This window comes from Sinohyriopsis cumingii, chromosome 1, assembly GCF_028554795.1.
Source record: "Sinohyriopsis cumingii isolate HCF-2022 chromosome 1, ASM2855479v2, whole genome shotgun sequence".
NCBI classification, from domain to species: domain Eukaryota; kingdom Metazoa; phylum Mollusca; class Bivalvia; order Unionida; family Unionidae; genus Sinohyriopsis; species Sinohyriopsis cumingii.
The window spans coordinates 175159767-175176718 of NC_142961.1; the positions used below are offsets into that span (position 1 = coordinate 175159767).

The window sequence follows — 16952 nt, forward strand, 5'->3', positions numbered from 1 at the left end:
AGTTTTCCATTTGATCTGGAAAGAATAGATTTTGGTATTTTTGTCAATTCTACGTAATTGCGTGATTATGGACTGGATTTATTTGACAATTCCACATGAAATACATCAGATTGAAGAAGCGAGGGATAAGCGTGTTGACATCTGCAAATGTTTTTCGGTTTATGTCATTGAATGTTTGAAATCATAATGTGGGAAAAATATGAAGTCTTTCAATTGCAATTGTCAAAAAGATGCTATGGAATTTAATGCTTATTTCATTTTGAGTACAGTAAGGAGGATGTAATAGAACTTAACAAAATTACAGTACAATTTCAAAATGTGTAATCAAGATTGAGAACCTATGACATGGCTCATGTACTTCAAATTTGCAAAACTAAGAAAGTACACTTTGAGGAAATTAGGATGTAAAACTGTAAGTATATTTTTTTGCCATTCTTACTACCAGCTAAAGAAGACAGTTTATGCCTTGTCAATTGTATGTAAGGACCCTTTCTCTACTGTATAGCTAGCATAAATCCGAAACAATGTGCCAAAGCAGCTGGTATGTGGCAGTCCACAAAACATTCGCTTTACTTCATTCAGAAACAAATTTAATCAACCAAAACATAAAGCACCTACTACGCAAGTGTACATGATATTTTTACAAATCAAAAGTGCTGGCGTCTGCGTCCACTGTTTGTTTACAATAGAAAGTAGTTCCTTTATGCATGTGAATGCAATATGAAGGTGTGCAGTATTGTAAAATAATGAATGATTCTGACAGTGTAAAGATAACGGAGAAAAAAATGAGCATATAATAACTGATATTATTCTTTTTATTTTACTTTATAGTAGTAATAATAATAATAATAATAGAAAACCTTTCAATGATCTTGGATAGAACACTAAACAGAATAATGACAGAAAGCATACTGACATAAAAGCTGTTCAAATGATGCCAGTCTGACATCAAATATGGCCACCGTTATAAAACATAGGAAATGTTAAATGACTTCTCAACAACTGCTGAACAGAATTTTACTAAATTTGACAAGCGTTTTGTCAGGAAGTGCTTTCCAAAATTTGTTCAATATGATGCTATTCCACTATCAAATATTGCTACTATTACTGGTTGCATTGATTTCTTCGCATAAACCACCAAACAAAATTTGACCAAATTTAACACAAAAGCATTGTTGCATAAGGGCTTTCAGTTTTATACAAATGATGACAATCTGACATTAAGTATAGGTAAACTATTAAATGACTTATTCTTAAAACCCATTGAACAGAATTTGTACAATTTTTTTTACAGAAAACATTGTGGCATGAAGAATTTTCAAAGTAATTTGAAAGATTTTAATTAGGCATCAGAAATGGTCACCATTAAAAAACAAAAGCATTAATGACTTCTTAAATGCTGCTAAACAAAATTGGACCAAATGTATAGGAAAGTATTCTGAAATAAAGGGCTTTCAGATTTTACATTATGATGACAAGTCACTATTTCTTAAAATAGAAACTTTATTTGATTTCATCTCAGAGATCACTCAACAGAAAGTAACCAAATCTGATTTAACAGTATCCTGTCATAAAAGACTTTTAGCTTTATCCTGGCATAAAGGACTTTTAGCTTTATCCTGGCATAAAAGACTTTTAGCTTTATTCTATCATTTTCATCCATTGTACAAATAGTTGTCATTACTAAAACTAGACAAACTTTTAAATGACTTTTCACAAATTACAGAACAGAATTTGAGCAGATTTGACAGAAAACATTTTGGCATGGCTTTCGAATTGATACAAATGATTTCAGTTTGCAACCAGATATGGCCACCATTAGAAGGAAAATAGTAAAACTTTAATAAAAGTCACTCAACAGAATTGGACCAAATCTGACAAAGTATTCTGGTGTGAAGGGTCTCATGTTTGTACAAATGATGCTGTCAAATATTGCCACTGTTGCTAAATATAGAAAAACCTTTAAATGACTTCATAAAATAACATTGATGAACAGAATTGGACCAAAAAGTGTCCAGGCTCAAAGATTTTTCACCTTTATGCAAAGATGTCAATCTGCCCATCAAATACAGCTACCATTACTAAAAATAAAAGAAAAAAATTTGGAAAATTGTAATTTTTAAAACAAATACTTCACAGAATTTGATCAAATTTGAAAGAAAACATTCTGTCTTAGGGGCCTTTCAATATCGGAGAAATAATGCTGATATGCCATTAGATAAAGATGAGGATACAGAAATTATAGACATTTCAAAACACTTGTTATCTGAACATATGAAGCTAACAGCAGTGGAAGAAATTTAAACAGAAAGCATCCAACTGACCCAGATATATTAGCCATCTGTTCTTGTTTATGGTGATTAGGCTGATGTATGCCAGGTGAGCAATTTCAGTTTTTATTCTCTTTTAAATTAAAAGTTCAATTTTGTTGTTGTACCAATGAATATTTATGAACAAATCCATTGCACTGACTCCAGTTTAATTATACAGCACTTGTGTAAACTGCATATTTATTAATATTTTACAGATATCGTATTCTTTGGAGAATCACTGCCAGAAAAGTTTTTTAAGTGTGTGACTCAGGTGAGGTCAGGCTATTTACTACAGCCCCAACCCCTTTTTACATGTCATATTGCATACAATCCCAACCCTTTCTTACACACCATATTGCATATAATCCCAACTCCTTCTTACACACCATACTGCATACAATCTCAACCCTTCTTACACACCATATTGCATATAATCCCAACCCCTTCTTATACAACATATTGCATATAATCCCAACTCCTTCTTACACACCATATTGCATACAATCTCAACCCTTTCTTACACACCATATTGCATATAATCCCAACCCCTTCTTATACAACATATTGCATATAATCCCAACTCCTTCTTACACACCATATTGCATACAATCTCAACCCTTTCTTACACACCATATTGCATATAATCCCAACTCCTTATTACACACCATATTGCATATAATCCCAACCCATTCTTACACACCATATTGCATATTGCATACAATCCTATCCCTTTCTTACAGCATATTGCATATAATCCCAACCCTTTCTTACACACCATATTGCATATAATTCCATCCCTTTCTTACACACCATATTGCATACAATCCTATCCCTTTCTTACAGCATATTGCATACAATCCCAACCCTTTCTTACACACCATATTGCATACAATCCCAACCCTTTCTTACAGCTTATTGCATACAATCCCAACCCTGTCTTACACACGATTATTGTATACAATCCCAACCCTTTCTTACACACCATATTTCATACAATCCCAACCCTTTCTTACACACCATATTGCATACAATCCCAACCCTTTCTTACACACGATTATTGCTTACAATCCCATCCCTTTCTTACACACCATATTGCATACAATCCTATCCCATTCTTGCATATTGCATGAAATCCCAACCCTTTCTTACACACCATATTGCATATAATTCCATCCCTTTCTTACACACCATGTTGCATACAATCCTATCCCTTTCTTACAGCATATTGCATACAATCCCAACGCTTTCTTACACATTATTATTGCTTACAATCCCATCCCTTTCTTACACACCATATTGCATATAGTCCCAAACCTTCATACAATCCCATCCCTTTCTTACACACCATATTGTATACAATTCCAACCCTGTCTTACACACCATATTGCATACAATCCCACCCCTTTCTTACATGCCATATTGCATACAATTCCAACCCATTTCTTACATGTCATATTGCATACAATCCCATCCATTTTTACATGCCATATTGCATACAATCCCATCCCTTTCTTACATGTCATATTGCATACAATCTCATCCCTTTCTTACATGCCATATTGCATACATTCCAACCCTTTTTTATGCACGATACATTCCCAACCCTTTCTTACACACCATATTGCATACAATCCCATCCCTTTCTTACATGCCGTATTGCACACAGTCCCAACCCGTTCTTATGTGCCATATTGCATACAATCCCACCCTTTCTTACATGCCAAATTGCATACAATCCCAACCCTTTCTTACACACCATATTGAATACAATCCCAACCTTTTCTTACACACCATATTGCATATAATCCCATCCCTTTCTTACACACCATATTGCATACAATCCTATCCCTTTCTTACAGCATATTGCATACAATCCCAACCCTTTCTTACACACGATTATTGCATACAATCCCATCCCTTTCTTACACACCATACTGCATACAATCTCAACCCTTCATACAATCCCATCTCTTTCTTACACACCATATTGTATACAATTCCAACCCTGTCTTACACACCATATTGCATATAATCCCATCTCTTTTTTACATGCCATATTGCATAATCCCAACCCTTTCTTACATGTCATATTGCATACAATCCCATCCATTTTTACATGCCATATTGCATACAATCCCATCCCTTTCTTACATGTCATATTGCATACAATTCCAACTCTTTCTTACATGCCATATTGCATACAATCCCATCCTTTTTTTTACATGCCATATTGCATACAATCCCATCCCTTTCTTACATGCCATATTGCATACAATTCCAACCCTTTCTTATATACAATATTGCATAAATTCCTAACCCTTTCTTACACACCATATTGCATACAATCCCATCCCAATCTTACACGCCATGTTGCACACAGTCCCAACCCTTTCTTACTTTCTTACATGCCATATTGCATACAATCCCAACCCTTTCTTACTTTCTTACATGCCATATTGCATACAATCCTATTCCTTTCTTACATGCCATATTGCATACAATCCCAACCCTTTCTTATGCTATTTACTACAGTCCCAACCCCTTTTTACATGTCATATTGCATACAGTCCCAACCCTTTCTTACATGCCATATTGCATATAATCACAACCCTTTCTTACAGCATCTTGCATACAATCCCAACCCTTTCTTATATGCCATATTGCACACAGTCCACAGTCCCAACCCTTTCTTACATGCCATATTGCATACAATCCCATCCCTTTTTTACATGCCATATTGCATACAATCCCATCCCTTTCTTACATGCCATATTGCATACAATTCCAACTCTTTCTTACATGCCATATTGCATACAATCCCATCCCTTTCTTAGAAAAAAGCAAAAACAAAAAGGAACACATACTTAATGCTTTAAAAAAAATATATTTCCTATTGCAAGGAAGAATGGGATAGGGGTGGGTCCATTTATCGCAAAATAAATGAAATAACTCAGTCACAAATTCCTGTCAGACAATCTAACATCTGTCTAATGTAGTTAATTTTTACCTTTGTCATTTCTTCTGTATTACCGCTCTGGTGGCCTAGTAGTTAGAGCGTCTGCCTCGGAAGCGGGAGGTCTTGGGTTTGAACCCCGGCCAAGTCATACCAAAGACTTACAAAAACAGTACTAACAGCTGCCTCGCTAGGTGCTCAGCATTAAGAGGTTAGTGTTAGGACTGGTCAGCCTGGTGTCAGGATAATGTGATCAGGTGGGACATCATGCTACAGTTCTGCGGCATGATGCCTAAGTGCTAGACATCAATTTAAACTGCCACACTGCAGACATCGTAGCGATATGACTGAAAAATTGTGAAAGCTACATTAAAAATGCTAATCACACACACTCTTGTGTATCCATTCCAAATAAACTTGTATTTGCATTATTTAACGACACCAGTATGTTTTACACTATGTACACAACAAGGACCCATTCTTTTCTCATTTTATTTTATCATATAATTTGCTCCACAATCATTACCCTAGCCACATCGTAAAGGACAGATCAGTATTTTTAAACCCAGTTCTAAAACTACCACTATCATTTTTCCATGGTTTAAAATCTTCATTGTATACATTAATGAAGGAGATATAGCAAGTAACATACACAGTGGACAGCATTACCTGTTATCTGTTTTTTTAGTGTATTGTTGTATAACCTTCTTTCCTTTATCACAGTTATTCAATCCATTTTTATGACAACATTTATTCAGAGCAGTTAATTTGACATCACATTTATGCAACACCATGAAATGACCAAAGTTACACCACATAATTTATCCAATTTCCATCTTTAAACAATCCACCTTATTACTATCTTGCCTCAAAATTCTCACTTTGTCCAATTCACCACTGCAGCCAAAAGGGTTTGGGTTAGGTTTAGATTGGTATTTTAAAAATATTATTAATAAACCAATCTCAGTTATATTCCATGTTTTACAATCCCAATGTTAATACACCTGTCCCTCGATAACTTGCATACAATGGGGTCCACAAACATAGACCACACTTTAAGCGAGGGCATGAATTACAGAGGGACCTCCAAAAATTGGAAAAAAATCGCTTTGACATCAAGAAGTACGTGGGGGCGAGGTGTTAGGGAACTGGGCTGTTTGATGACTGAATCCTCATTTTACAATCATGTAAATAATAATTTTTAATAACACTCTTTTTCTAATAAAGTTGTTCGTTATTCTGTTTAAATAACATTTATTTTCAAAAATGTCCAACATGTAAAAGATAGTTCCAACTGGTTTCAACAACCATCACGTGTTCACAAAAAATCTGTGTAACACATCACTGCTTTTTGTTTTCTTCATTAGTGTGGTTCCCATAGTAGTGTTTAATAGTATCCTGCCAGATGTGGAGTCCACAGAGCAGGGAACTAGACTAAATGTTGTTACACCACCAAACAAGATTCCTTTTTTTAAAACAAACACAACATTTATTTCATGAGACAGTTGTCTACGTCGAAACTCAGTTATCTGTATTGTTCAATTAGTACAATATTGATGTTCTGATTTCACCAGAAGTAATAATGAAACTTGTTATTCTTGAGGATATCTCTAAGTGCCAGTTCAAGAATTCTCTGAAAATCGTTTGCCCACAGTGGTCTGTATCCGTGAAATCAAGCTCTTTATTTTACGAAGTATTCATTTCGCTAAACTGTCTTGTTATCTTTGACCACAGTTATGAAAGAGTCTGTTAATTTCAGGTAGTTTATGTTACATACACAATAACATTTATAGCAGTGTTTGATTGATTAAATGAAGTGAGTTCACTCGACATACGACTGGGGCAGCTAGATTTTAAGTTTGTAAGATTTTCTTGCCTTTTAACTTTTCTTTTATTCCACCTCCTTTATTTGATTCAATAGACATAATTAACATGATAATATAATGGGATCCTTGCCTGATCCTGCATTATAAGCGGGTTTACGAGTTATCAGGGCATGAGTTATCGAGGGAGTGGTGTAGTTACAGATAAAAAGAAGTCCAAATTCTGCATCTATTTTGAATTTGCACCTAATTTTTTCTTTGTAAAAAAGAGACTATTGCTTGTAAACGTAATGTTGATGTCAACTTAATATAGATAAATAATGTATATAGCAAACATGGAAAAAGCTGGAGATGCTTCAAGTTTCTTGAGTATTGTTAGTCATTCATGCTAATTTACTTTCAGGATTTTGACAAGTGTGACCTTCTCATAATTCTTGGAACATCTCTAGTGGTACAACCATTTGCCTCCTTAACTAGCAGGTATGTTGTCAAGAAAGCGCATTGTACACACTTTTTTTTATATAAAAAAGGTACGGGTTCAAATCCTACCATTGGATAAGCACAGGCTGGCTACTCTTTTATGTCTGGGCTAGATACTGCTCTAATTTCTTCGGCGCAAAATAACTTAACCTGTGTTGCTGTGTCATACAGTAGCAAAACAAACCAAAAGGAAAGATTTGGATCCTTTTGGGAACCTGGTGATGTGGTCTTTGACTCCTTTTTTAGCAGCTGAATTTAATTATTAAAGTTCATTGATTTATTGAAATCTATGCTTTGAAAAATTATCATTCAGAAGCTGCTGAAGTCAAAAAATTTCACAAGAAGAACTTATTGATAGTTACTCAGGGTTGCAAATTTGCATCCTGGCCTGGTTGTTGTGTTAATTGCATAGGCAAGATTAATGCAGTCCAGCCAACTATGAAAACCTTGAATGTGAAATGTTTGATGTTCGGGATTGAGAAATATTATTAATAAGGCTTTCTAAGTAATAATGATATTTGATTCATGATTTTTATTGCAATCATTAGGGTCCCACTTGACAAAGTCAGCAGAGCCTTACAGTAATTACATTGATCTGTAAATCACTCCAGTGGGGTTGATATGTAGAATAAGCCCAGTGTTTCTCCAGCATGTTATAAAAGGCAACTAATGGAAGCACACTTGTTGCCCTGGGTTGGATCACAAGACAGTTCTAGCTGAGGTTTTAGAAATTTAAAAAAAAAAGTATGAGTACATAAATGGTTTTACTTTGAATTTTAAAGACTCTACTCCTTTTTTAGCTGTCCTCCTGATTTTGCTTTCTACAGGATTACTGCTTAACCGGATTTGTTGGTTTACAGCAAAATTTGAGGTATATGGCTCTATATTAACTAAAGCTTGAATATTGGATTTAAACTAAATTTATCATGCACCTTGACATTGATGAGACTTTGAAAAAGTTGGATTGTCAGCATTCTAGGTCATCATTTTGATGAGTTAAGTTCCTTTTTTGCGTTTTCTCCCAACTTTAATATCTCTGCACCAGTTGTTCAGTTTAAGGCCCAGGGAGTAAATTGTAGTGAGTTGGACCCTTTGCATTGCATCTAGTGGTATTAGCTTTTGTTGTAAATTGCAGATTGTAGTGAGTCGGACCATTTGCACTGCATCAAGTGGTCATAGCTCTTTTCAAAATCTTTTCAGAGTTAAATTCTGTTTCCTAAATCCACCTTTGACAACTCTGAGTAAATTTTTAGGACCAATCATTCTCCTATAAGAATATCAAGCAGTAAGCAGTGAAGTTATAATACAGCTATAAAATTTTTAAAATTGATGAAATAAATTCCGAAGATGCAACATGTTTATCATGTATGTCAACAATAAAAGATGAAATTAAACAAAAATTAAATGCAAAAAAGAAACAATAATTAATCACAAACAGTGATGCGTGAATCTCAAAACGATGATAAGGTTTCACTAAAATAATGATAACTGGTTTGATATAAATAATGAGAAGTTTTCAATCAGATAGTAAATACTGATTTCATATAAACAATGACAAATTATCACACAGATAGTGATACACGATTTCATATAATTTGGAACATATATCTTGCGGCATCCAATTCACAACCACAAGGTATTTTCAGCCCCACCACTCTGATGGATGGTCAAAGAGCCAACATGAATGGTCCACCCGTCTTAGTCTGTCTAAGGATCTGTAGAACCCCTTTTGTTCCCTTCAGACCTGTTGGTCCGTAAGCTTTGGTCTGTCACCATGAGATAACCACTATCTTCCTTCTTGCCGACGTCAGCAACGACAGCAGAACACTGGGTATATACCAACCCAAATCAGCACTGTGGCTAAAACAACACCTTCTATATGGTGCAAACACAGCAGAAATACAGCATCGCTCTGTCACTGTCATTCTACTACTCCATCACCCCCTCAGCCCTCCATGATGCCCCAGTGCTAGACATCACTATAAACTACCACACTGCAGACATCATAGCGATATGACTGAAAAATTGTTAAAGCTACGTTAAAAATCCAAATCACACACATCACATCAGCCCTCCACTCCTTCCAGCCCTTCACCCTTATCTGCTCTACAGCTGGAGATAATGCAATGTGAAGTGGATTGCTCACTGACAAGACTTTTCATAACATGAAGTTAGAATCTACCATCAGCCTATAAGTACACTGGCTGTGTTGCAATGCATGGCCTGTGTGTTCAAGGTGCATTAGTTTGTCAGCATTTTGCTTGTGCAGCATGGCATGAACCAAACTCGCTACATTGAATGTGGACGGATTTTAATATCTGATTGTGTCGCTATTGCATGAGGCTGTCTCACAATCTGATACACTTCAACTGTGAGACCTAATAACACAAGTAAATCTGCTTTTCCGGCACATCTTGGTATTTTTATGTTATGTGCATGTGCAGATTGTTTAAGTCGTTCTGCTGTTGATATTACTGTTGTAACCTGCCGTGGTTCAACGAGCCGTGGTTCCTTCACGAGTCCTGATAATGCAAGCATACTAGACTTTTACCCCTTGGAATCCTTATCTTATGCTCTGACACGAGTTGCCCGAGTTCATTCAGAGTGTGCATACTGGTTTATATGTGAAAATCATTGTCTCTGGCTAATTTCATCACTAAAATTTTTTAATATATTTTTTACTTTACCAGGATCAGAAACTGCTTTAATCCTGGCTATTATTTCATTGATTTCTGTATCTTTTTCAATAGTGTCAATTTTATTAGCTTTTTCTGTAATGATGGTTTCATATTTATGTTGGTGAGTCTTTGCCAGTGTGCATGATGATGGTTTCCTATTTATGTTGGCGAGTCTTTGCCAGTGTGCATGATGATGGTTTCATATTTATGTTGGCAAGTCTTTGCCAGTGTGCATGATGATGGTTTCATATTTATGTTGGCAAGTCTTTGCCGGTGTGCATGATGATGGTTTCATATTTATGTTGGCAAGTCTTTGCCGGTGTGCATGATGATGATTTCATATTTATGTTGGCGAGTCTTTGCCAGTGTGCATGATGATGGTTTCATATTTATGTTGGCGAGTCTTTGCCAGTGTACATGATGATGGTTTCATATTTATGTTGGTGAGTCTTTGCCAGTGTGCATGATGATGGTTTCATATTTATGTTGGCGAGTCTTTGCCGGTGTGCATGATGATGGTTTCATATTTATGTTGGCGAGTCTTTGCCAGTGTGCATGATGATGGTTTCATATTTATGTTGGCGAGTCTTTGCCAGTGTACATGATGATGGTTTCATATTTATGTTGGCGAGTCTTTGCCAGTGTGCATGATGATGGTTTCATATTTATGTTGGCGAGTCTTTGCCAGTGTGCATGCTGATGGTTTCATATTTATGTTGGCGAGTCGTTGCCGGTGTGCATGATGATGAACAGATCCACATGGATGACAAAGCTGATTACTCGATTTTCACATTTAAGACAATCTGTCACATAGGCTAACACATATTGCAAATGTGATTTACAGTATTCTTAATGGCATGTTCTGCTGCAGAGTTCATCTTTTCCAAGACATATACCTTTGTATTGATTGCTTTCTTGCGTCATTGAACATCTAAAATATGTGGATTGTATTCTCTAATAAAACAATAATTTATGTTCGTGATTTAAGTTATTTTAATATAGTTATGGCCCAGATTGCATATCTTATTTTAATACGATTATGGCCTAGATTACCCATCTTATTTTAATACGATTATGGCCTAGATTACCGATCTTACTTTAATATGGTTATGGCCTAGATTACCCATCTTATTTTAATAGGATTATGGCCCTGATTACCCATCTTATTCTAATACAATTATCGCCTAGATTACCCATCTTACTTTAACATGATTATGGCCCTGATTACCTATCTTACTTTAATATGGTTATGGCCCAGATTGCATATCTTATTTTAATACGGTTATGGCCTAGATTACCCATCTTACTTTAATATAGTTATGGCCCAGATTGCATATCTTATTTTAATACGATTATGGCCTAGATTTACCATCTTATTTTAATAAGATTATGGCTCTGATTAACCATCTTATTTTAATAAGATTATGGCCCTGATTACCCATCTTATTTTAGTATGATTTTGGCCTAGATTACCCATCATACTTTAATATGGTTATGACCTAGATTACCCATGTTATTTTAATACAGTTATGGCCTAGATTACCCATCTTATTTTAATAGGATTATGGCCTAGATTACCCATCTTATTTTAAGATGGTTATGGCCCTGATTACCCATCTTATTTTAGTACGATTATGGCCTAGATTACCCATCTTACTTTAATATGGTTATGACCTAGATTACCCATCTTATTTTAATACGATTATGGCCTAGATTACCCATCTTACTTTAATATGGTTATGGCCTAGATTACCCATCTTATTTTAATATGATTATGGCCTAGATTATCCATCTTATTTTAATACGGTTATGGCCTAGATTACCCATCTTATTTTAATATGGTTATGGCCTTGATTACCCATCTTACTTTAATACAGTTATGACCTAGATTACCCATCTTATTTTAATACAGTTATGGCCTAGATTACCCATCTTATTTTTAATATAGTTATGGCCTAGATTACAGATCTTACTTTAATAGGATTATGGCCCCAATTGCATGTATGTGACTTCAGACATATCCAATCCATTGTTTCATTGAACAAGAAGGATGTAGAGTATACTTCTCTGGATTAGATTATATGATCATTTGCTGTAAAATACATTTCATCCATTATAATAATCTCCAAACTCTGTGATGTAACTAGTAAACAAACTTTTTCACCATGCTGCAGAAACAGAGGATTACCGTCAAAACTTTTCCTGCTTAAATATAATTTTTTCAAGCCAGCATTTGGCCAAATTACTGCATGCTGGCCAGGATAGAGTAGCATACCAACTTGTAAATGACCGACCTGTGTACAGTCACATCCAGTGATTTCAAATGTTTTGTACTACTTCTGTAATATATGTTTATTTTCTGTATCTCTTCACTTGAATCTCTTTTCATATAACTTTTGACATTCCATGTGCCACTTGTGCTCTGCAGTTTGTAAATATTTTTCATACTTAGATGTAAGTGCGATTGGAGTTTCCATATATTATAATGCTTAAACCATCTCTCTGGTTAATTTTCTCATTTTAATCTTGACTGTCTTCATTGTCGTCACTAGTTATTTCAATGTCATTGCTGTCTTCACTGGTCATTTCAGTGTTTTTGTTGAGTGGTTTAGTCAGTGTCAGTGACTTTAAGTTTTTTTGCACAGTATCATACAATTCTTTTAATGCTTTTTGTCCTAGGCTTCACTGACTTTACACCATAGTTGTTCCAATATAATTCCTAACTCAATTAATTTAACAGGAAGCTCTGGATATGTATTTGAACAATCATGAACATCATAAACATCATAAAAAGCACCTCATGGGAACTTCACTTAGAGGGATGCAACATGGGTTACAGTAACACACACTCATTTGCAAAACTTCTCAATATGGAAAAATAATGGAGGCATTAGAAGGATTTTAGGATTGGGACTGTGATAGGCAGGCTCAGTCCAAAAGACCCATAATGATACTACTGGCCTAGTAGAAACCTAGGAAAAATCTGAATCATCCAATGCAACAAACACAGATGATAGAAAAAAATGAAGAACATATGCAGTTGATACATACTCTGTAGCAAGTATTCTGAAACAGGCATCTGTATTATAACTAAAACATTTGAGCTCAGTATGTAGCAGGAATCATGCACAGAACACATGAGACAAGTTAATTCTTCCTAATGCCAACACATTGCATAGGCAACAGTCACTCAGTATGTAGCAGGAATCATGCACAGAACATATGAGACAAGATAATTCTTCTTAATGCTAAAACATTGAATAGGCAACAGTCACTCAGTATGTAGCAGGAATCATGCATAGAAAACATGAGACAAGTTAATTCTTCCTAATGCCAACACATTGCATGGGCAACACTCATTCAGTATGTAGCAGGAATCATACACAGAACACATGAGACAAGTTAATTCTTCTTAATGCCAAAACATTGCATAGGCAACAGTCACTCAGTATGTAGCAGAAATCATACACAGAACACATGAGACAAGTTAATTCTTCTTAATGCCAACACATTGCATAAGCAACACTCATTCAGCCAAGTGAGTGTAACTTAAGTTTTCTCACTAAGAAAATAGATAATGGGTACTACTGTCCACAGCACCAGGACCCATACATTATTTGCATTAAAATACAATCCATTTGCATGGTGGCCCAGGTGGCAGATTGGTATAAGGCACATTCCTTTACAAATCACTTACATGTCACCCCTGTCTGCTAAGGTTGGTTGGGTACGTGAGAAAAGCTTGCCTGTAGCTTCCTGTGGTTTGGTGGTTCTTCCCGAGTTTCTACTGGGTTCTTCCTCCACCTGATACACTGGCTGCTATGTAAAGCATATCATGTGCTGAAAAATGGCATTAAACCCATAACGATAACACTTCCATGACAGTAAAAACAATGTTATTTATTAAAAAAATCTTTGAGCAAAATCAAAATGAGATAGTCAAGAAAATAAATTTAAATTTTTTTATTTTAAAATCATCCTGACTAGCCTTTGTCCGTAAATTTATAAATTTTATTTTAAATTTATTGTCTTTAAATGTATGAATTCATTTATTTACAGGGTTCCACTTACATGTCCACGTCTTTACATCAATATGGAGAAGACAGGAGCAGAGGTATGACACATTTACATGACCATTTTGTTGAAGATAAAAATGACCCTTTGTGATCTCAGCTTATAATAATAATGGAATTTGGAAATCAGTTATAAGATCTTGAAGTTCATTTTAAATCCAGAAATCTTGTTGTGACTATCACTCATAGGTGTCTCCTTTTTTTCAGCAAATCTTGAAGTCTAATTATGAATTATATAAATATAATATATAAATGAATTATTATAAAGTTGTGTCTCCTTTGTTGCATGAAATCTAGAAGACTAGATATGAATATCACCAATATGACTTCTTTGTTTCATCGAATCTAGAAGTCTCTTTTTTTCAGTCTGCAATCAGTGGCTTCTGTATTTCATCAAAACTTGAAGCCTCTTTTCAGTCTGCAATCAGTGGCTTCTGTAGTTCATCAAAACTTGAAGTCTCTATTTCAGTCTGCAATCAGTGACTTATGTATTTCATCAAAACTTGAAGTCTCTATTTCAGTCTGTAATCAGTGACTTCTGTATTTCATCAAAACTTGAAGTCTTATTTCAGTCTGTAATCAGTGGCTTCTGTATTTCATCAAAACTTGAAGTCTCATTTCAGTCTGCAATCAGTGGCTTCTGTGTTTCATCAAAACTTGAAGTCTCTTTTCAGTCTGCAATCAGTGACTTCTGTATTTCATCAAAACTTGAAGTCTCTTTTCAGTCTGTAATCAGTGGCTTCTGTGTTTCATCAAAACTTGAAGTCTAGTTATAAATCTCTTGTTGGTGTCTCATGTTTCTCCATTGAATACATTCCTTGATCACATTAACATTAGGAAAGAAAGTGTTACCTCACAAATCCAGACTTCCCAGAAAACAAAAACTCATCTTTTCTGTCTATATATCAAGTAGCCAAAGGCAAGAAACTCTTTGCCATTACCTACTCTTGACCACTGCTAGGTGGTGCCAGATATAGGTTTCACTTAATTGTATCAAGATTATTCCAAAAATCCTTTAAAAATCTTGATGTAAATAAACCATCCAAGCTTGTATTTTTTTGGTGTAATAATTTTGCTACATGTGGTAAACATACTTTTTAATTTTGATCAATCCTTATGTGAATTTGTTTATGCAGCATGGATATCTTTTATTCTGAACTTGTGCTCCAACACAGCTTTACTGGTACAAGTTGTTATTTATGACCACTGCTTTTATATTTTTAGCTTGCTCTACTACCGAGTGTTCTCATTGTGAGTTTGGGTACTCTTTGGTCTGTTAATTTCCTAATTTTTCTTCTCTTTCATTATTCTTATCATTCCATTTAAACATGATGAAATGCAAGAAGTTCAAAATGAACAAAGACTAAATGTTCTTTGTCCTTTATATTTAATGTATGCAGTCATTGGTCAGAAAATGTCCGGTCCACATTGTTACAAAAATACAATAAAAATGAAGAAAACATGTAAAGTCTCATCCAGAGGAATGTGACATTTTGAGCCTTTGCTGTTAGACAGCATCGATCACAAGCATATTGGGGGGAAGTCGTGATGGTCCTACCTCTTTCCAAAATTAGGTGTATGATTCCGACAGTGACGAATGCATCAGCAGATTTGGAGGAACAAGGGACTGTGGTGTTACTGTCCCCAAATTCATCCCATAATCTGCTAGAGCTACAAATGCATGTTAATTTACATCATTCATACTCTGTAGATAACTTGGACCTCTCTTGTCTGTCTAAGCCTTTGGGCCTGTATGTGTTCATCCAAGCATGGCCTTTGGGCCAGTACATGTCCATCCCGGCATGGCCTTTGGGCCTGTATGTGTTCATCCAGGCATGGCCTTTGGGCCTGTATGTGTTCATCCAAGCAAGGCCTTTGGGCCTGTATGTGTTCATCCAAGCATGGCCTTTGGGCCAGTACATGTCCATCCTGGCATGGCCTTTGGGCCTGTATGTGTTCATCCAGGCATGGCCTTTGGGCCTGTATGTGTTCATCCAAGCAAGGCCTTTGGGCCTGTATGTGTTCATCCAAGCATGGCCTTTGGGCCAGTATACGTCCATCCGGGCATGGCCTTTGGGCCTGTATGTGTTCATCCAAGCATGGCCTTTGGGCCAGTATATGTCCATCCCGGCATGGCCTTTGGGCCTGTATGTGTTCATCCAGGCATGGCCTTTGGGCCTGTATGTGTTCATCCAAGCATGGCCTTTGGGCCAGTATATGTCCATCCTGGAATGGCCTTTGGGCCTGTATGTTCAAATTCATGGGTTTTTTTTATTGGATCTTGGTGATCCATTTAGGCATCCTTTCATACTGTATGACGCTGTTCTGGCTGCTGACCAGTCAGTCCAGCTAACCAGCTGCCCATACCCTTTGTTTAGTGACTATAGATCCATTGCCTTTGAGCTGTACCACCTATCGACTGGAGCATTGATTTATGTGGAACCATATGGGAATCAAACTTTCTGATCATCTGTTTCGCTGCACCTTCTGAATGGATGGTTCCAAGACCATGCCATCCATCCAACAGCCAGGAATACCATCCAAAGAGCAACTGGGTCAACCATCAAGCCAGCAACTGAGCAGATTGTCCATCGATCCATTCATAAAACACTTTGACCATCCATACCGGCAAA

At 35.9% G+C, this 16952-nt stretch overlaps 1 protein-coding gene across 2 annotated transcripts in view; it reads left to right on the forward strand.

Moving 5' to 3' along the window:
- LOC149808419 (NAD-dependent protein deacetylase sirtuin-2-like) overlaps window positions 1-16952 on the forward strand; it is a 72846-nt gene that overhangs the window by 31774 nt on the left and 24120 nt on the right. For both annotated transcript variants that reach the window (XM_089976994.1, XM_089976985.1), the window contains exons 10-12: window positions 2528-2583; window positions 7492-7568; window positions 14306-14360. In XM_089976994.1, the coding sequence (XP_089833120.1) occupies window positions 2528-2583; window positions 7492-7568; window positions 14306-14360 (188 nt within the window). The remainder of the gene's footprint in view (window positions 1-2527; window positions 2584-7491; window positions 7569-14305; window positions 14361-16952) is intronic.